Source organism: Heterocephalus glaber, unplaced genomic scaffold (genome assembly GCF_053883595.1).
Source record: "Heterocephalus glaber isolate CG9 unplaced genomic scaffold, H.glaber_assembly_v1.0 deba00000546, whole genome shotgun sequence".
In the NCBI taxonomy this organism is placed as follows: Eukaryota; Metazoa; Chordata; class Mammalia; order Rodentia; family Bathyergidae; genus Heterocephalus; species Heterocephalus glaber.
The window spans coordinates 38682174-38703711 of record NW_028258147.1 but is presented as its reverse complement, the minus strand read 5'-3'; the positions used below and the strand labels follow the sequence as shown (position 1 = coordinate 38703711).

At 42.5% G+C, this 21538-nt stretch overlaps 2 protein-coding genes across 5 annotated transcripts in view; both read left to right on the top strand.

Annotated features, from left to right (window-relative positions):
- Frmd3 (FERM domain containing 3) overlaps positions 1-20734 on the top strand; it is a 293817-nt gene extending 273083 nt beyond the window's left edge. The window contains exon 18 of one of the 4 annotated variants that reach the window (XR_015448771.1): positions 20425-20734. The gene's annotated coding sequence lies outside the window, so the exon portion shown is untranslated. The remainder of the gene's footprint in view (positions 1-20424) is intronic. The other 3 variants (XR_015448770.1, XR_015448768.1, XR_015448769.1) reach the window with 3 other exon arrangements.
- On the top strand, positions 2-16911 carry LOC147829693 (spermatogenesis-associated protein 31D1-like). Its single transcript, XM_087204755.1, has one exon. It carries the CDS (start codon positions 11399-11401, stop codon positions 13466-13468), a length of 2070 nt encoding a protein of 689 aa, XP_087060881.1. The 5' UTR covers positions 2-11398; the 3' UTR covers positions 13469-16911.
- Positions 20735-21538: the final 804 nt, after the last annotated feature.

Genomic DNA, 21538 nt, shown 5'->3' with positions numbered 1-21538 from the left:
GCCTCTGCTACTACCTCTCCCGCGCGGGCCGCTGCCTGCTTCCAGGGAACCGAAGGGAGGGCAAAGTCCAGGCCGCCCTGCCGCGCGAGGCCCCGCCGCTGCCACTGCGGCACTCGCCTGCCTCGCGGACCTCGCCGCTGCGTTGTCTGCCTTCTTTCCTTTTTTTGACAAGGTTAGCTAAAGGTTTATTGATTTTATTTATTCTTTCAAAAATCCAACGCTTTGATTCATTCATTTTTTCTATCATTCTCTTAGTCTCCATTGCATTGATTTCTGCTCTACTCATTATAATTTCCTCTCTTATACAAGCTTTGGGTTTGTCATGGTCTTGTTTTTCTAGGAGCTTGAGGTTCAGCATTAGGTTGTTTATTTGAGCTCTCTGTTGTCCTAATATAGGCATTCACTGCTATGAATTTCCCTCCTAGAATTGCTTTCATTGTGTCCCATAGATTCCTGTACATTGTACTTGAGTTATCATTTACTTGCAGAAACTGTCTAATTTCTTCTTTAATTTCCTCTGTAACGCATTGGTTGTTCAGGAGAGTGTTATTCAATTTCCATGTGTTTGTGGGGCTTTTACAGTTTCTTATGCTATTAATCTCCAATTTTATTGCACTATGGTCTGATAATATACAGGGGGTAACGTCAGTTCTTTTACATTTACCTATACATGTCCTATGAGCTAGCATGTGGTCTATTTTGGAGAATGACCTGTGTGCAGCCGAAAAGAATGTATATTCTGATTTTGTGGGGTAGAACACTCTGTAAACATCAATTAAGTCCATTTGTTCAATAGCTTGGTTCACTTCTAGAATTTCATTGTTAATTTTTTGTCTAGGTGATGTGTCTATCTGTGATCGTGGGGTGTTGAGGTCCCCCACTACAATGGTATTAGTGCTTATTTGGTTTTTCATGTCCATTAATATTTGTTTTGTATAGTTGGGGGCATTTGAATTTGGTACGTATAAATTTATGATTTTCATCTCTTCCTCTTAGATTGTTCCCTTCACAAGGATGTAGTGACCATCTTTGTCTCTCTTAATTAGTTTTGGTTTGAAATCTACTTTGTCTGCAAATAAGATTGCTACCCCTGCTTTGTTCCAGGTTCCTGTCACATGGAGAACTGTTTTCCATCCTTTTACTTTCAGTTTATGAATGTCTTTTTGAGATAGATGTGTTTCTTTTATACAGCATATTGCTGGATTTTGCTTCTTAATCCATTCTGCCAGTCTATTTCTTTTGATCTGTAAATTGAGGCCATTAACATTGATGGTTATCATTGATAGACATTGACTCATCCTTGTCATGATATTTTACTGTTGTTGGCTCTTTTATTTTTTATTTTTCCCCCTTTCCCTTTAGTTTCTTGCCTTGTCTGGTGGCTTCCCTCTGTTGGGCCTCATGGAGTTCTGACCTTTATTGTCTTTTTCTAGGATATTGTTTAGAATTGTTTGGAATGCTGGTTTGGTGTTCATGACATTTCTCAGGTGTTCTTTGTCATGGGAGTATCTAATTTCCCCATCGATTTTCTAAGGTAAGTTTTCAGGATACAACAGTCTAGGTTGGAAGTTATTTCCTTTTAGGGCTTGAAATACTTCACTCCAGGCTCTCCTTGACTTGAGGGTTTGCACTGAGAAGTGTGCTGTGATTCTGATGGGCCTTCCTTTGTAGGTGCTTTGTTTCTTTTCTCTAACTGCTTGTAGGATTTTGTCCTTCTGTTGGGGTTTCTGAGATCTTGACTATTATATGTCTAGTTGTAGATTTTTTTTTTTCATAAGGATTTTGTCCTTCTGTTGGGGTTTCTGGGATCTTGACTATTATATATCTAGTTGTAGGTTTTTTTTTTCATTGTGGCTAGTTGGAGTTCTATATGCCTCACTTATCTGTATGTCCAATTCTCTACCTCTGTCTGGGAAGTTTTCTACTATTACTTCTGTGAACAGTTTTTTTATGTCAATTGTACTTTCTCCTGCTTTTTTGTGGACTTCTATCAGTCTTATGTTATTCTTGTTTGCATCATCTAGCAGCTGCTGGATTGATTTCTTGTGGTCCTTACTACTTTTAAGAAATCTCTGTTTTCATGGTCACTAACCACAATCCTATCTTCTATATCTGATATTCTATCTTCAGCTTCCCTTAATCTGCTGTACATACTTTCCATGGAGTTTTTAATTTCCTGGATATTGGTTTGAATCTGTTTCATGGATTCCATTTCTTTCTTATGGTGGCTATTCGTGGCTTCCAGCATGGTTCTGAGTTCCTTTATTTTTTTTCATCTGTTTCTGTTCTAGAGGCTCTAATCATGTCTTTCACTCTGGTCACCATCTCTCTATTTATCTGAGAAATTATTTCTGTTTTGAATTTTTCTAGAGCCTCATTCTTCTTTTTTGTTACTTCCTGTGCTATCAGTTCAGGCTGTCCAGGTGGTTTATTATCAGACTTTTCCACCTCATTTCCCCCAGAATTTGCCTTTCGTGGGGTAAAATTCTGAGTTTGTGCCTCACTTAAATGTCTTCTCATTTTTGTTTTTGGTACTGTCCTTGGTTTAATTCCTGGATTGATACTTCAAAATTGCTTATTGTAATTATCTTTGTTGCTTGTATTTAGAACCCTTATGGAATGATTGCTTCTCAGAGGTGTCTTCCAGATATAGCTGGTCTTTAGGTTTTGAGTGTCTAATGACTCTGAGGCTATCTCATTTTCATTATACCAGGATGGTCAACTGATTAGATCAATCACAACACTTTAGTCCAAGTGATACAATCAGCAATATCGTACCATCAAGCACAGCTTAGAAATTTTGTGGTAGTTATTAATCTGTCACCTTTAACTGTGAGAATTAAATCAAAATTGAGGACCAGCCCAATATATGTTTATATTGAATAAACTCTTCAATATAGCAACTTTACCCTTCAGGATGGGGAGTTAGAAGGATTTGGGGAGGCAGAGTTAGATAGGTAGAAGGATGGAGAAGGATTAGCAGTGAGGCCAGAGGACACAGTAAGATCACGCAAACTCGAGAAAGTGTTGAAGACAAGAGGAAAAGACAGATTGAAAGAACAAAGATGAAAACAGAACAACCTAACAGCAATAAGGAGGCTAGAAACTGTATTTACTTTCCTTTAAAAGTAATGACATTCGAGAGAAGGAAAAAGAGAAGAAGAGAAAAATAATGAAGAAATCCAAATTAGGGCCAGAAGAGGAACAAAAATGGAGATGAAGAACAATGTGGGACAATGAGAGAAAAAGTGAGATAGAGAGAGAAAGGAAAGAGAAAAGAAAGAAAAAAAGAAGTAGAGAAAAATAAAAATTTGAACAGAGTAGAAAAAAATAAAAATTAAAAATTAAAAATAAGAGCAAAAAATTTTTTGAAAATAAAAAATAAAAATGAAGGGCCTTCTTCAGGGTATGTCTCTGCTGTCACAATAGACAACGTGGGCAGCAGTGTGCAGACATAAGTCAGAGTCTCAGCAAGCCAGTCACAGACCCGTGAGATTCAGGCAGATTTCTGGCTACAAGTCCCAAGCTGAGCTCCCTGTCCTCCTGCAGGGTTGAACTCTGCAAGGGTCTACTGCAGGTTCCAGCTGCCCATCCCCTGAAGATAGTCCAGGTTCTGATGGGAGGTGATGATCCCTCCACCTTACCAACTATGGTGGTCTGGTGTGCCTTTATTGCAGAGATTCTCTTCACTTTTCCAGTGGGCTTCAGTTTTCATCACGGAGCCTGAGAGAGGCCCTCTTTCTGTTGTTCACTTCTACTCTATCTTCTGGAGCTCAGGACAATGGCCTTTATGACCCCCTGTGCCTCTGTAGTGTGGAACCAGGTAGCGGCACAGCCTGGAGGCTCGGGGAGGGGGTGGGGGTGAGCTGTAGACACCTGCGGGGCTAAGCTGTGGGGGCCGGGGCCTGGGGACTTTCCAGTTATTTTTCCAAATCACAGATGCAGGTTTGGAAAACTTTGTCTTCCCACTGCTCTCCATAGAGCATTCAATCTTCTTAAACTCTCACTCAAAGTCCCTCAAAGTTGGGCTCCCATTTTCAAGCTATTTTTTAATACTGTTATCCTCAGGCACTGTATCCTGTGCTTTAGTGTGACCAGGCAGTTATGCTTATAGGTCCTACGGGCTTGCTCATGTTCTCTCTGCCTGGTTTACACCTCCCTTTCCCACATCCTTTTCTGACTTTCTAAGAATTGAACCTTTAAGGAGTAACGGTTTGTGATTCTTAAATGTTAAGCAGTATGCATTACTGTTGTTCCTACTGATTCAAGGGCTTATTTTGACAGTGCTAGCGCAAGGTCAAATTGATGTTCCCAAATATTTGATTAAAAGGTCACTTAATAGGAGCAAGAAGCTCTGTTGTTCTATTGTAAGGTCCAGTGACCATAGATAATAGTGATGTATGTTTCAAAAAAGTAGTTGATAATATTTTGTAAATTTTCATAGTGAAGAAATGATAAATGTCATCAGAATTGAGTATGTGTGACCTGATTTAAATATTATATAATGTGTACATGTACTAAGCATCACATAGTGCTCCACTGATATGTTTTAAAAAGTACATTTAGGCTCCAGTCTTCTCATTCATAGTGATTATAATATGAATATGCTCCAGAAACTTCAAAGAGAAACAGGCCTAGACAAAGTGTGACTTTAAGTTATTGTAAAAATTAGTAAACAAGAAATAAAAACATATGTCCGCACAAAAACATGAACACAAATGTTCATAGTAAGATTATTCATAATAGGCAAACTGTGTAAACCCAAATGTTTATCAGTTAATCCATGCATTAAATAAAATGTGATAAGTCCGTGCAATGGAATTTTATTGGCCATAATGAGAAATATTGGTAAATGGATGAGCACTGATAATATCATACTAAGAGAAAGAATCTAGACACAAAGTGCACATTTTAGATTATTTCATTAATATGAAATGTGTAAAGATAACAAATCAGAGACAGAAAGTAGATAAGTAGTAAACTAGCACTAGGGAAGAAGACAAAGATTCAAGGGCTAATTAGAATAGTTTCTTTTTGATGTGCTAAAAATGTTCTAAAATTGTGCTGCTGGATGCACAGCACTGAGAATATGCTAAAAGTTATTAAATTACACACTTTCAACCAGTGAGTTGCATAGTAAGTGAATTATCTCTCAATAAAAAGAAATTTTAAAGAAAGCTTGTAGCTTTATTCATGATTGTCAAAATGTCCTTCAGTAGGGAAATGGAAAATAAACTGTGATATATCTAGACAATGGGAGAGTACTCAACTTTTAAAAGAAGTAAGCTATCAAACAATGAACTCACATACATACTACTAAGTGAAAGATACCAACTGAAAGGGGTAATACTATTTAATGCCAACTCTATGGCATTCTGGAAAAGGTAGGATCAGGGGATGATTTGGAGGGAGGGATGATTTGGAGGGAGGGATGATTCGGCGGGGCAAACAGGATTTTCAGGGCGGTGAGACTTTTCTGCATGATAATATAACAGTGGATACATATTATTATATGCTTGAGGCCCCAGGTTCAGTTCCAAGCACTGAAATAACAGAGCAAAACAACTACAAAATACCCACAGAATGTAGAACATCAGAAACAAACCCTAATGTACACCATGGTCTTGGAGTGGCACTGATGTGCCGTCAACCCCTTTGCTTGTTAGCAGATGTACCACCTTGATTGGAGTGTTAATATGAACAGGCTGTGCAGGCATGGGAGGTCGTATATGGGAACTCAGCACTTTCCACTTAATTTTGCTGTGAACCCAATACTGCTCTAACAGTAAGACTATTAGAAGGGTGGAGCCAGGAGAAGGAGTAATTACTTGCTCCTTTCTCTAAATTCCTATTGTGTATTATTTCTGCTTCTTTTAGAGTTTGCATCATACTGTATAATAGCTGTTTGAGGTATTACTTTCTGAATTACATGCGATCTGGCATAGAGGCAATGTCATACTTTGTTGGCATTTCTGCAGTACTTGAAATGCTATTCAGGAGAGATGAATAAAGGTATGCTGTGTGAATGTATCAAGGACTTCTCACAGCTACTGTTTTTCAATGGGATTTTAAAGGATTTTGCCTCCAAATCAGATCTTCAGATTTGGGGGTATCCTGTAAACTGCTGCCTCCTTTGATTTGTCCCAGAGACAATGGCCAGGAGGAGAGTGAGAGAAAATTGAGGGGCATTCCTCGGAAGATGAGAACAGAAGAGAATCCTATACTAAGGATTCACTCACACTGAGCATCTTCACATCGCAGTGTTACAGCTGTAGCAGAGCTTTTGGAAATACGTATCTCTTTGGAGATAATATGAGCAAAGGCAGTGAGCGAATCAGGACTAGGCTTCTGTGCGGTGATGCAGGTCACCTGGGGAGAACTCCTGGGTGAAGAGAGGAGCCCCCATCTAGCCAGAAACCTCCTCGGCCACACCCCATCGTCCCCTGCCGTGCCGGTGAGGGGGATTCCTGGTTAGGAAATATGGGCGTGTGGGCTATGTTCCTGGGAGGGAGCTCCTTCAGACTTTATTATCATTCATTTATACTTTCCTGGAAGTCATAGGGAGTCCACAGTTCTGGAAGGCAGGTTTTAAGTGAGAGACAGAAGAAAAACTAGACATTGGTCCTGAGAGTAGAAAGGGAAACTCACTGAGCAGTGATAGAGTATTAAACATAAATTTTCTTTACTTTTCAAATTTGCTATCATTTGTGGGATAAAGTGAATATTTTTAGCTGCCCAACTGCCTTAATTTTAGAACCAGGGTATAATTTTTATTTTAAGAAATCATTTATTAGGTTTTTTTATGATGGAAGTATTGAAATTAAAGGGGATGTATTAGTTAGGGCTCTGCAACTTATTTATCGTGTGGTTAAAGTAGTCCCTTGTCCTTTCTTAATTTGGGTTTTACTCATTAGAAGGTGGACCCAGCAGTACCTGCCCCACTTACCTCAGTGTGCTTGTGATAATCCACTAAGATCCCTGGAAGTACTGTGCTTTCTAAATGGGACAAAAAGATGAATTATGTATAACTGATGTCAGTGCAGGAGCATCAGTGCTAAGAAGTCCTGGCACTTACTATCCGAGGAGTTTATTGCTGGTGGTACAAAAATATGTGGTGCCTTTAGCCTCTTGCTGCTTTAAATTCTTTTCTTTTTTTAAATTTTAATTTTACTGGTAAAATTTAGATACATATAATGATCACATTCATCTTAGGGAATTTTTACCAGTACATGAGATATCTTGATTCTTCATTTTTCCCCATTCCCCTCCCCTCCCTCCAACCCCTCTTTTCCTCCCCATTTACAAAAGCCCTGTTTCCATTTTTTCCTTCTTTTCTCATTTTTTTCCTCTTCTTTCCTTTCTTTCCCCTTCCCTTCCCTAGTTCCTATTCCCCTTTGAACATTTTTTTCCTATTTCACAGTATCTATTATACATGTTGGTCCCTATTTACACTTTTTTTTTTTTTAGTACCGGGGATTGAACTCAAGACCTTCCAATTGGGAGGAAGGCGGCAGCACCACTGAGCTACATCCCTAGCCCATCTATTTACACTTTGTTTCTTACACCAGAGAAATAATGCAATATTTACACATGTCCAATTTATTTCACTTCGGAGTATAGCTTCAAGGTGAATCCATTTAGCTATAAATGTCTTGAGTTTATCCTTTCTTATGGCTGACTAGTACTCTTGTTTCTTTAGATTCTGAAGGCACTTCTACCAAGTTCTGAATAGGGATCTTATTAACATTTGGGGGAAAGCTTTATTATTGAAACTTCCTGTGGCTTTTTAACTCTAGGCACATATGCATGTAAGGACACCTAGCCAATGACGCTGTTTGAAAAGAGAACCACTGACCTTAGACCATCTTTTCAAAGAATCACTAATTTGTATTAGAAAGCTGGGGAGACAGGCAGGGGAGCCAAGGATGAGGTACGTGCTACAGCAGCAGTAACAACCCACAGCTCTGCTCTGTTCCACAGATTGCTTAGCCGTGAGCAAGAGCTGAGGGGCCTGGCCTCTCCTCTGTGAGTATGCAGTTGCTGAACTGTGTGGGTCTTACCTCTGCAGCACCCTCAGCATGAGCCCCTTAAAGGCAGAGCCTGTGACCTACAGATGTCTGTGACTCCTCCTCTCCATCAGGACAAAGTTGTTAAGTGAAGCCTCAGCCAGGGCTGTGTGTCAGAAAGGAGGAAGGGCAGCTCTTGGCAGATTCTGTCCTCCGGGTGGGTTCACTGCTCCATCAGAGCCAAAAGGAGACATTGCCTGGTCTGGAGGCTCTGCCTCGGCAAGGAGCCCATGTAAGAGTGCTGGACATGGATGTCAGAAAAATGGCCTTATGGTTGAAGAAAATCATGAGATAGCAGGAGACAGCTTAGGGGACTGCAGAAACAATCCAGAGGGTGGAAACAGAGATGTAGGGAGATAGGTAAGGTGTGAGATTTTGAGATTTTTTTAAACCTGACAGGAGGAACCTGAATAAAGTATGACAGCTGACTCTGTATACTTGCAGGGTGATCATACAGAGCAAATCTTGTCAACCTTTTCTCGTGACAAGATACTCACAGGGAAACACCAGAGTTACATGTCGCACAGGGAAGTCAGCAGTAGAGAGCTCAGGATACAATACCAAATAAGGCTCTCCTGGTCCCGACTGGCTCAGTTACAGGCTGTGTGTTCTCTGACAGAGAAGAACTGAACTCAACTGTGAGTCCCGTTTCCATGTCAGGTGTCCTTCCCTGAGCCTTCCTCCCTGTTGGGCTGACCAGGAGAGCAATGGTGATCCTTGGGATCTTCTGAGCAGAGCCTAGAGCCAGACACAGGGTCTACTGGGAGTGCAGATGTGACTGTGGCCCCCAAATTCTCCCTTGAACAGAGGACTTCTGACTATGGATCTCAGAGACAAAACCCTCTTTTTAGCTTTTCTAAGAAGAAAATTGAAATTTGATTACCTTTAAAAGATGACAAAAGGAAAAAAAATCCCTATTAATTGAACAGTAAATCATATTATGCTTGGATAATGGAAGTCTGAGTTCACTAGAAACAGAAGCAATAGAAATTAGTCCCAAGCCCTCATTCTATTGTTCTCAGCAGCAGGGAGAAGTCAAGAAGAGAAAGAGAGGTAGATTATTTGAAGTTAAGCTTTTTCCTGTTTGATATGAGCACTCCAAAGGTGACACCCTTTTGTCCCTTCCACATGGTCCCAGCTCCATGACTTCTGCAGATAACAGTTGCTAGACACGGGGGTTTACCTCGGAGCTCAAACTCCTACAGGAGAGGCTCCCAGGAAGGCAATTAGACCTCAGACACTTCTCAGAGGCCTGCCTTGCCCCCCTGGGCATGAAGAAATGGCACACCTGGGCAGTGGGAGTTGCCCGACAGGTGTCATGTGAGATGTTCAAGGACTGTTGGTCGCTTTGGAGGCAGAACTTCTGCCTTGATACTGTATACTTTATTCCTGGATGCTCAGACTTATCTTTGAGGAAATTGTAGGCTTCTGTGCTCATGTAATCATCAGGCACATCACATGCATGTGAAAACTTAATAAATGAAGCCTTGTATACACACAAACCATCTCAATATCATGCTTGATCATTTGACCTTGTCCATTGATTCCTAGGGCTTCCAGACTTTCACAATCTAAGTGTGCCCCATAAAGGAACTTCTATATAATTCTTGTTTCTATTTTCATTAAATATAATTCACTGTTCTCATTTGCCATATCAGAGAACTTGCCAGGGAGATGCAAAAGAAAGTAGCTTTCTATTCTGACAAGGTGACTCTTCACATCCCTTCTTTCCTGATCCCTTTTCCTAGGTGTCTTATGCATCCCAGAGAAACAGAGTAGCCTGTGGTGGTCATGGGCAGGGCAGCCCCAGCAACGGGTATGGGAATGCAGCCCTGGGGAGGAGCTACGGAGGGCTTTGTAAAGTCCTGGCTGTGGGGCAGTGGGAAGGGGTAGGAGGTGTCAGGTGGCCCCACCCCAACCAGGACAGCAGGCCTTCCCTTCCACGCACTGGTCCTGGCTACAACCTTGTACTTTCTGTCTCCTGAAGCTTCCCAGGCCAGCACCATGACATCACACACTTCAGACAACTGCTGTGTGCAGACCCCCTCTGTGAAGTGTGTAATACAACAACAGCTGCGGTCAGTCGTCTGCTCTCTCGGGCATCCCCGGAAGAGGCTGCTGACTTTGTATCTCACTCGTCACCCACTGCTTCTATGACAAAGTCATCATTTACTCCGACCTCTGCCAACCCAGCAGTTTCTCCAGGGCGCCCAACTCCAGCCCCTCTGACTGAGCCTTCTCTGCTTCCGCCCTCCATTCTCCCACCTAACCAGGTCACCTCTTTAGCAGATCCACTTTCACCCTCAGCGCAAGGTGCCTCTGTGGCTCCAGAGCCCAGTTCTCCCTCAGAGTCCAGATTCCCAGTGGACCAAACCCCGGCAGAGACGCTTGCCACCCCCCTATCCCCGCCACATCGCAGCCAAGGAAAGGAAACTGTTTTCCAGCCAGAAGCCACTCTGTCCCTTGATGACAGCTCTGATGACTTGTCCACTGATGACCTCCGTTCTGCGGAAGCCTCCTTTGGGGGACACAGCACAGCCCAGCAGATAAAACCTGGATCCCCGAGGTTTCTCAGATCTGATAACCCTCCTCTCCTTGAGAGAGATACCAAAAAGACAGATGATTTCCTGTTGTGCAGTGAACAAGAAAAAGGAACAAAATCTTTTGCAAAACAACATGAGGCAGACTACCCACTGACCACTTCAGGGAAAAGGCCAGAATCAGCTGCAGATCAGCAGCACTCTGCACCCACCTCTCCTCTTTGGATCAGCGAAGGCAAACCAGAAGAGCTGCGCATCAATCAGAAGCTTGCAGGTCCTAAGAACTTGGAGGATCATTTAGAGCAAAACTATAGCCAGTTCTGCCATCTTCTGGGTCTGCTCCGTCAGTCACTGAATCCTCTTATCCCTACCTCAGGTGACTCCTTCAGTGAAGTCTCCTACATCTCCAAAGCCTAGGAGTCCCCAGTCCTTCCACACACACCTCCTCTCTTCTTGCCTGAGGACCAACCTCAGTCCTTGTCCCATATTCTGCCCCAGCCTCAAGCCCAACATCTCAGTCTTGTGCAGGCACAGGGCCAGCTTCAGTCCCCAACTCCAATCCTGCTAGATTCTCCTCTAGACAAGAGTAGACCCCATGAAGTGTGTTTTCATAGCACACAGAGTGAGGTGCAGTCTCTCACAGTATCTGAAATACACAACCTAGAATGTAATGCTCTACTGGGAGGACAGGAAAGTGTACGGGACTTGCCTTCTGTGGTCCCAAACTCTCAAGAAGATGTTTGTCATTCAGCTCTCAAGCTTTCGTCGGTCACCCAGTCCTCCAAAGCTCATATGCCAGGCCCCACCCTTCCAAAAGATTCCACTTTCAGCACTGAGCTGAGGAAGAAACCAGAGTACCACCTTCAAACAAAACTCAGTCCACACCAGTGGGGCTTGGCCCACAGAGCTCCTAAGTCTCCATCAGCGGTGTGTGCTCAGGAACAGGGTCCTGTAACCTCTGAGTCAAAGGGTAGTCATGGGCTCTCCTGCCTTTCTTTGCTTAAGGGTCAGAGCAGCAAAAATCTTGATAATTTTGACTTGAGCAAACCCAGCATTCATGAGAGGAACCAAGAAAAGCTTCTTCTGGACAAGGGAATGGGGCAGAAACAAGAACATAGTCCAGAGATTGGCTCCAAAGATAATCTGTTGAGTGACCTAGGTGAGAATTCAGAAAGTGTTCTGGGCTGTGGCTCAGAGACAAACCTGGAAAGTCACCTGGAGAGGCTGACAGGGAAAACCTCACACGCATCACGGGTGAGTTTAAGACAGAAACAACTTCCAAAAGGCTTAGAAGTATATTTGGGGAAGAAATTTGAGGAAATTTGTAAGGGTCACATCCCTGACACCGTGCAGAGATCATGGTATTCTACCAATCTGACACCTTCTTTACCTGAAAAATCCCCCAGACAAATAAAAGACAGACATCTGGCACCATTGGTGGGTAAGGGTAGATACCTGAATACCTCTCAGAATATTTCCTCCCTCAGCAACAGCAAACCAAAGATGTTGGAAGAGCTCAGTGAGACTTTTCATACCGGAATGGTGTGTGACCTTCCGCACAAGATCCAGAAATCCACAGAAATCTTCAGCACAAAAAAGGACCCATCTCTGGCCCTTTCTGATTCCCACTTTCCCGCATCAGACAATAGTGTATCTGGGGTGCATCCTAAAATAGGGGTCTACAAGTCCCCTAGAGGAGGTGCCAATGCTTTCCAAGCACAAAATGTGGTAACAACTAAATCAGTTTTGAATGGTCCTTGCCCTGTCTCCTCACCTGTGAGCAGGGAAGGACAGGGCCGCCTGAGACGGTCACATTCTTCTACCAAACATGAGCTTACTTCGAACATCTGGGCAGCGAAGGATGGCACACAGACCTTTTTGCCCCCTGGACACAACAACGTAGACAAATCAAGTCAGAAGCAGATTTTACAAGCCAAGAGAAGAAGCCCAAGGCCTCCCACAAGGCTGGCTGGAGCTAGACCTGAGATAAGGGATAAGGGAATGAGTTCTAGGCGTGACACAGAAATGCTCCAGAAAAAAACGACAGTGAAGTTAGAACATTTCTCTGTATGTGACCAGTCCAAGGAGACTTTCAAAGCACAAGAGCTCTGTGTTCCTCAATCACAGCCTAGTAACATCTTGATGACCAGTAAATCAGAAGGCATACTAGGGAGGGGTGTGAGTACAAGTAAACCAGAAACTCCCCCGACCACTGAAAGACCTCTAAGAACAGCAGCTTCCCAATACCTCAAGTCATCAAGCTGTAAAAACAAGCCGTTTAAAGAGTTGAAGTTTGAAATGGAGAGCAGGAAGCAGAGCCAGGTTCGGGGCCTACGCACTGATGTGTCCCTTGCCTCCAGTAACTTGAATATCAACACCTTATGCCATCGTGACCAGGGTGCTTCCTCTGAGGACGTAGCAGCTTCCCAGGCCAACATAAAAACCCACATGCGCCGAGGGCAAAAGCCCCAGGACCCTCAAGATGTCTTATCCAAGTACCAGGACAAGAAATTCCCTCTAGCAGAAAAGAGGATGTGTCCTCTGACACTCAAAACAGGAGATCCTGGTGGGGTGAGTGCAGGGCTGGATGCATACCAGTGCAGGAGGAGGAGCTGCCCTCACCAAGATAGGACACTAGAAAAGACTCATGGGAGCAAGTCCTCCCCAACTCTGTCACTGAAGGGGCCATCTCCTCTTGAAAATCGTTTCAAAACTAAGATGAAACACTTTTTCCAATGGCTTTGCCCTACTATGAAACACAGAGCACAAGAAAGCTCCAAAGGGAAGACCAGCGCCCTGTCATCCTGTGTGCAGAGCAGGGGTAGAGGGAGAGCTGGCTTTATGGGGAACACCAAAGATTAGAAAGTCAGCAGAGGCTTTGCAAAGTTCCTTCACCAGAATTTGCAGGAAGATCGCTTTCTTCTCCCAAAATAATTTCTTCTTTGTTGAAAATAGTGTTCCCAATAAATGTCCTAATAAAGTGATGTCTTTATGTGTACTGTGTTGAGGGCACGGGTTTGGGGTAACTCAGGCTGTGCTTATGTAAAGTGCTAAGTACAGCTCTCAGTGATCGACTCTTTGGCTTCTAAAAGTGACCAGTCCTCTGGAGCTCTTGTTGAACAGATATCACATGTCCCCAAAAGCACCTTCCCTCCTTGAAGTGTGAAGAAGTGGCTGCCCTTCCTACCACTTAGTTTAGCCTCCAGGATATTGTGTGGCTGCCCAGGCCTCCCTCTTCCTTCCCTGATTCTATGGTCTTCCAAATCTAAAGAGGTGGCCACAGACAGGTGAGGTTTAGGAACAGAATGGACGAAGTATCTGCAGAGGTGGAGGGTGATCTTGCTTAGTGTTTGGGGGATACTGCCCCAGTGGATCCTGGGGAGTTGGGTAGGATCTAGCAGCAGTGTAGATGCTCTGTAGGCGCTCTTGTGTTAATATGTTTCAGAAAGACACTTTTCAAAACATTGTATTTTATACTCCGTGTTTGTATCATACAGTGATTACAATGAGTTGGTCCATGTACACAATTCATCTTGATTCTTTTTACATCCCCTTCCCCTCCTCTCCCTCCTCCCTCCCTCCACCTCTTGTTCCCCTTCACATTTGCAAAAGATCTATCTCTTTGTTTCCTATTATCTATTTTTATTTTGCCACTGAGTTTTCCCTACTGGAAAATCACTTAAGTTGTTCATTATTTTGTGGCGATTTCTTCTGGCTGTCTGGACTGATATTTTTGCACAATGAAAGGTCACCCTGATGTCAGTGGTGGGAATGTTGAACCAGCATCCACCTTCTTCCTAGAGTAAAAAAATCCCTGAGAGACTAAAGAAAAGATACCCTAAAGTGAGTGGGAAAGCAAGAAAACACACAGAGGGAAAGAATGACCCTGCTGGGGGAACAGGTGCTTCCACACATCATCCACACATCATGAACCTGTGTTGCTCTCAGTTTTCCAAAGTGATCCATTCAGTACTTCCTTGAGGCTGATCGGAATACCATAGAGCTTATGGATGTCACACCAGCAGAAGAATACACTGGGCTGCAGTTTGAGCACTAACTATCTGCAGGGATGTTACCAGGCAAGGCTTCCCTCTCTTTAGGGAAGGCGAACTTGTTGCCTTCCTTCCATCCATGCTTGATGACAACAAGCAAGATCTTGCCCTCAGTGTGTGTGGCTCACCCATCAGAATAGACATGCCACTCTGATCTCCAATGGCCTTGCTGGAGCCATGGGGAGGCCTGGCCCTATCAGCTGCAGTTCATGATCTAGTGGAGAATCTTGGACTATGCACCAGGGATACAGATATGTAGCGGTCCCACGTGGACCTACATAGAACACTTTCTGGTCAAGACTGTGCACTCACCACTGTACACACAGTGGACTTTTGGGAAGGCAACTATATTAGTTGCTTCCCCCTTGCTGGGACATAATAACTGACAGCCACAACATACAAAAGGAGACGTTTATTTGGCTCAGTTACCAGGGTACAGTCTAAAGTTAGCTGGCTCCAAGGTAGAAACACGTAGTGGAAAAGTAGGGGGAGGAAAGCTGCTCATCCCATGGCAGCCAAGATGCAGAGAGAGAAGGGTGGAGCCAGGGTCAAAAATATACCCTTCCAGGTCACCCTCCCCACATTGACTACTCTCCTACGGGCACTTTAAGCTACTGAACTCATCAGTCCACAGGTGAGTCTGCATCCTCACGGTCCAGTCACTTTATAAACACATGAGACTTCGTGGCGGGGGGGGGGGGCATTTTAGATCTAAACCAAAATAGCAGCTCTCCTTGTATAGACTGGCACTCAAAAATGGTTTGAGTTTCCCGAAGCACACTTGAGGTGGTTTTCCCTCAAAAATTTGTGAAAGTTGGGTGTCAAAATAAGAACAAAGCCAAAATGTATGTCCACTATAGCCCCTCATTCTACCATAGTTGTTCTTGTCCAGATTCATGCCCCTGCCTTTGCAGTACCTGCAGTTTAGGGCTGCAATTTAGAAAGCACACTTTGCAGAAGGCCTGGAAAGGACAAAAGTGGGAGGATCCCAAGGCAAAAAGCCTTGCAGCGGTGAGGAATTTGTGGAGGATCTCAACATCCATAGTGACAGGCTTCCAGTGACCTGGCCTCTAAATTTCTTGGCTGTCCTAGTTTAGGGCCCTTTCCCTCTGTTCCAATGCACTGCCATTTCCTAGAACTGTCACCAGCAAGACCTAAATGATAACCACTAAAAGGGTTATGAAGCTAACTTTTTTCAAAAGCAGAACAGTTGGCTCAAATTAGGCACACATTATATCTTGATATACTTTATCTACTTCTCTATGATGTTTATGTATCATTTAGGTAAACAATGGGAAATATTTTCTTTAAAGTTTAAACTACACTACTGATTTGTTTACTATGCAGCTAAAAAAATTGTTTTTTGACTCACTGAAACAGCTTATTCAGGAAAATTACATGTTTTCTCTAAGGAGCTAGAGTTACAGAACTTAGTTGCTTAGAGGGAAACTAAGTTTCGGTGGGGTCACATATGTAGGTGGTGCAGAAGTTAATAAGTCTGCAGGTGAGGAGAGGTCTTCAGAGCATGGGACGAGTCCTGAACTTTGTAGTAGTTAATTTTTAATTCAACTTGGCTGAGAAATAGGAATCTCAGATATTGATTCAACATTATTTCAACCTCTGAGGATGTCTCTGGAAGAGACTGGCCTTAAATTTATGCTCTGAGGGCTGGGGATTTAGCTCAGTGGTTCCGCCACCTGCCTCTCAAGCACAAGGTCCCGAGTTCGATCCCCAGTACTAAAAAAAAAAACCCAACTAAATTTATGCTCTGAATAAAGCAGACTAACATAATTTTAAGGATCATCATCCAATCTGCTAGACCTCAGTAGAGCAAAAATACAGATTTACTTCGCTCTTTGACTGCTGAGCTGGAGGTGCTGATTTCTCTCCTCTCCTCAGCACGTTTGATCTCAGCCCTTTAGAAATGGCTGCAGCAACGTCAACAGCTGTCCAGCTCTCAGGCTTTCAAATTACACCAGCAATTTCCTGATCTCCGGATTGCAGACAGCGGATTGTGTGACTTCTCCGCATCTATAGCTGTGTGAGCTGACACTTTACTCTAAATATAGATTCTGAAGCTCTGAAGAACCCTAACCAATAGGACATGAAGTTAGGGGACTAGTTAGCAGATTTTAAATTCTCTAACTGGCAAATTTGACAAAAATTCTAGATAAGCACTAACAAGTAAATGTACAGTGTAACCATGGTTTTTCCTTTTAGCAAAAAAAAAAAAAAGCAATGACAGTGAACTAAGAAAAGTAGTCCGTGTTAGAAAAAAAGCCAAGGTATTGGCTGTCTGAAAAATTAGAGCAACCACTTACTTTCCTATAAATTTTTTATCCTTTTATTGGTACATTTTAGGTGTACAATATAATGACATTCATCACTGGAGATATGCACCTTTACATACTCTCTTGGTTCTTAATTTTTCCCCCTTCCCCTGCCCTCCCTTCAACCCCTCCATCCCTCCCTATTTACAAAGACTTTGTTTCCATTTTCTCATATTAATTCCATTCCCTTCTCTCCTTTCCCCTACCTCTCCCACTTCCCCCTCCCCTTTGCCCCCTTTCTTCCTATTTCATATTATTTATTATACCTTTTAGTCCTTATTTACACTTTCAGTTTCTCACACTAGAGAAACTATTTGATATTCCTGTAATTTTTTAAATTGTCCATAAAGTAGAGGTGTGGAGTGAAGCTGTATTATATTCCCTGTTAACTAAAAGTAAAATATTTTGGAGAGTTATCAATCATGTAAATTCATTAAAATGTTGTCGTGGGCCACAGCTAACACGCATTTCAGATTCCACTGTGGAATGAATGGGGCACTTGGCTAGAAAGTACTGAGATGTCCTAGTGGCTGGTAATGCTTACTGTCTCTTGACAGATAGGGAAATTCCTATAGCACTGGCACCTAAATGCAATTCTGCAAACCAATAACTAAACAGAAGGTTGGCAAATGCTTTGAACAGAAGATTCACAGGTAAGGAAAACTGAGTGACTGGTTAATACATGAAAAGATGACTGGTCTCATTCAGTTCATGGAAATGTAAACCAGTGAGTATAATTTTCCAGGTAATAAGTAAAAATAAAAAGAAAGCAATAAAATTGTTTTAAATTCTGGCAAGGATAAAAACAGAAAGTTGTTTTTCCACACATGATTGGATTAAGTATAAATGAATACAAGAAGTAGGTAGAGCAATTTTTCCAGTTCCAACAAAGTTAAAAAAACACAACCCACGATTTCCATTTGCAGGTCCATAGATAATAGAAACACTTTTACAATTACTGCACTAAGAGGCTTGGAAAAGGCGTTCACTGCAGCATTCACTCACTGCCAAGACTGATGCTAAGCGGGGTTGAACTTGGGCCTCACAGCTGCAGGCACATGTGCAGTCTCAGGAATGTGCCCAGGGTCTACACCTCAGCTGGAGGTGACCCAGGACAAAGCATGAGTCAGGCCCACTGGGGTGCCAATCCATACCTGGTGCTGGGGTCAGGTAGTCCTGAGACTGAGACCACAACAGTCTTAGGTACTTCCTTCATCACTGAGACAAAATACCTGACACCCACATGTTAAAGGAGGAAATGTTTATTTTGGCTCACGTTTCAGTCCATAGATTTGATTATGAATAATCTCATTCAATTCATCGGTGTTGGTGTACAGCAGGAGAATAAACTCTAATGGGGAGCAGAGATTGCTGTCCAGTAACTTGAAGCTGAGACCTATAATGAGCCTAACAAAAGAGAGGCCGCCAACATCCCCATGGACCTGAGCTGCAGAATGTGGCCTCCAGCTGCTCAGAACAGCTCTAACAGGAGAGCTGCCAGTGACAAACAGCATGGCAGTGGAAAGAAAGTGACTTGTGTAGATGGCCTTGGGGGTTTGTTTCTCCTGAAGTTCCTACTGCTTGCCATGAGGATGTTTTCTGGAACCCGGCTTTGATACACAAAAGGTTGCTGGATTCAGATTAAAATAAGTACTTATGGGGCTGGGGATTTAGCTCAGGGGTTCTGCCGCCTGCCTCGAAAGTGCAAGGTCCCAAGTTCGATCCTTGGTGGCAAAAAAAAAAAAAAAAAAGAAAAGAAAAAAATGTACTTATGAAGAAAATCTGTGAAAAGCAGTTTTAAGACAAGCTCATTTGTATAATCTTGTGAAGAGGGAGTTGATGCATTTGTCTACTTATTTAGTTCAAATACCCAATATGAAGTGTATTGGCTTTTTCGGTCATATAGAACTTAAGTAGAAAAGTGTTACTTTGGGCCAATGAAGAAACAAAGCTTAGCACTTTAGGAGAGGCCAGAAACAGAGAACAGAGAAAGAACCTAGAAGGGTCCAGGGGTCAGGTATGGTCTAAAAAGTCACATCTCCATGAGGAGATTTTCCTCCAAACAGATGAGGACCCTAGTGGATCGCGCCCAGGAGTGAAATTGGCTGATTTAGGATTTTTTAAGATCATCCAGACTGTCATGTTGGTAATACATTCAAGAAAGAGACAAAAGCAAGTAGATTGGTATTGAGACTAACTTTTTCCAGGCAGAAATAGCAGCAGTTTACCTTAAGAAAACGGGGCTGGAGATTTAGCTCAGTGGTGCCTGCGCCTGGCTCAAAGGTACAAGGTCCCGAGTTCCATCCCCGGTACCAAAAAAAAAAAGAAAACAGCAGCAGTGGAGGTGATAAAACTATATGGTGTGTGTGTGTGTGCGTGCACGCACATGTGTGCGTTAAAATCAATTTAAAAGAACTATGAATAGTCTGATCTGAGTAGTGGTAGAAAACTAGGAGGTATGTATGACCCCAAGAAGTTGACCCAAATATTTAGAAAATAGAGAATTCTGAAGGACAACCAATTTTTGATGGAGGTGGTGGGAGGGGGTAAAGAAAAGCAGCTCAACTGTGACACATTAAGTTCAAGGGCTTAGTAGATATTCTAGTGTAGATGTAGGCAGGTAAGTAGATATACAAGTCTGGATGTGGAGAAGTTCATCTCCAAGTTTATAGCAGGGATTCAACGCCATGAACCTAGGTGGAATGGGCCAAAGATTGTACACAGGTAAAAAGAAAAGAATACTCAGGATTTGCTTCAAAATATTTCAGCATTTAGAGCAGCATTTTCCTACCAAAAGTGATTTTAACATGTGAGGGTCATTTAAAAATACTAGAGAGCTGGGGATTTAGCTCAGTGGTTCAGGTGCCTGCCTCGCAAGCGTAAGGTCCCAAGTTCAATCCCTGGTACCTAAATAAATAAATAAATAAACAAACTAGAGACAGAAGAAGGGGAAGGAGAAGTGAAATAAAAAGAAGTAAGACGTGTTATGAATATGTACTAACTCCCTAATTATTGTGTACTGAAAAACATGTGCTAATGAAAATTTTTCAAAACCAGTGGAGATATTTTTCCTTGTAGCAGTGGTAGATAAAGGCACCACTTGTACCCTGTGAATAGAGGGCAAGAATTCTGCTAAACATCCTGCTGTGCAAAGAACAACCCCAGAAGGAAGAAGTACCAAAGAATCCCTAATGCTAAATTTAGAAATCCTGATAACAAATTCTGGTTTGGAGTGAGAGGTTAAAAACGTCATGCAAAGGAAACTGAAAAAGTGAGCCTTAGGGTCTCAGGAAGGTAATGAGGTTGTAATGTCCTGAAAGTTACAGAAAAAAATGTTTGACAGTTGAAGTGATCCACTATGGAAAATACTTTTAACAAGTCCAGCAGATTGCGAACCACAGTTTTGCTAGTTCTCTTCTTTTTGTTTCTTCCCCAGGTTATTATTTTCCAGTGTGCCCGCTCCAAATCTCAGAGGCTGAGTTGTTGCCACTTGTCACTCTGCTCTTTTTACCCCTTTGCTCTTCTGACTTACGTTATCTGATGCGAGTCCTTAGATTAAATCTTTTGCCCCTCTGTACAGAATGTCATTCGACAATCCTTGCACTACAGACGCAAAGGAGACATTTTTTATTTATTGTTTTCCCCTTTATCAGGCTGTATAATTTCAAATGTTTTATTTTCATGTTAGTTGATTCTATGTTCTGCTCAAATATAACACTGAAAACCTACAGAGATGTGTTAAGCTGTTTTTCTATTGCACCTGCATAATTTTATATGGCTTTTTGATAATGGCTAATTCTTACACATTTATTTCATACACACATCCTTTTCCTAGTATCCTTTAATTGTTTTTCTCTGGTTGCCTCCACCCATTTGTGCATAACTAAGACAGTTCCCAGCCTGGTATGTAGCTCAGTGGTTCTGCTGCCTGCCTCCAAAGCACAAGGTCCCAAGTTTGACCCCTGGTGCCAAAAAAAAAAAAAAAAGCTGCCAGAAAGTCTTCAGTGTGAGGAATTCATACAGATTTCTCATACGATTTCACACAGACTTTTTCACTCTTGATCCCTATTTCTTTCTTTCTCTTTATTCTTTGGGAAGTTTTTGAATATGGTGATCCGTAAACATTTGATTAGTGTAATGAGGTAACAGCGCAAATCACATCCTCCTGTTTTCCAGCATGATGCTTCTAGAATTTGAATGTAGAAGTGTCTCAGTGGTTTTGGCTTTGAGGAAATATCTTTCTTGTTTTCAATACAGAGCTGTGTTAGTTACTTTTCTCGCATTGCTGAGACAAAATACCTGGCACCAAAAGTTAAAGGGGAAGGAGTTTATTTGGCTTACAGTTCATAGAGGTTTCAGTCCATAATCAGCCGACTCCAAGGCAGGGATGACAGACAGGCGTGGTAGAGCAGAAACAACATGACGCGCACAAGGTAGCAAGGGCCACAAGGGAGTTTAACATCTTTCTGCCCCTTTTATCTTATTCAGAATACCAGAATTAGGGCTTTGCAAAACTAATCTCTCAGGTGTACTGGTTTAGTAATCACACT

Bases quoted from the DNA above. Each gene is read 5' to 3' on its own strand.
- LOC147829693 (XM_087204755.1), top strand. From the start codon at position 11,399: ATGCCAGGCCCCACCCTTCCAAAAGATTCCACTTTCAGCACTGAGCTG.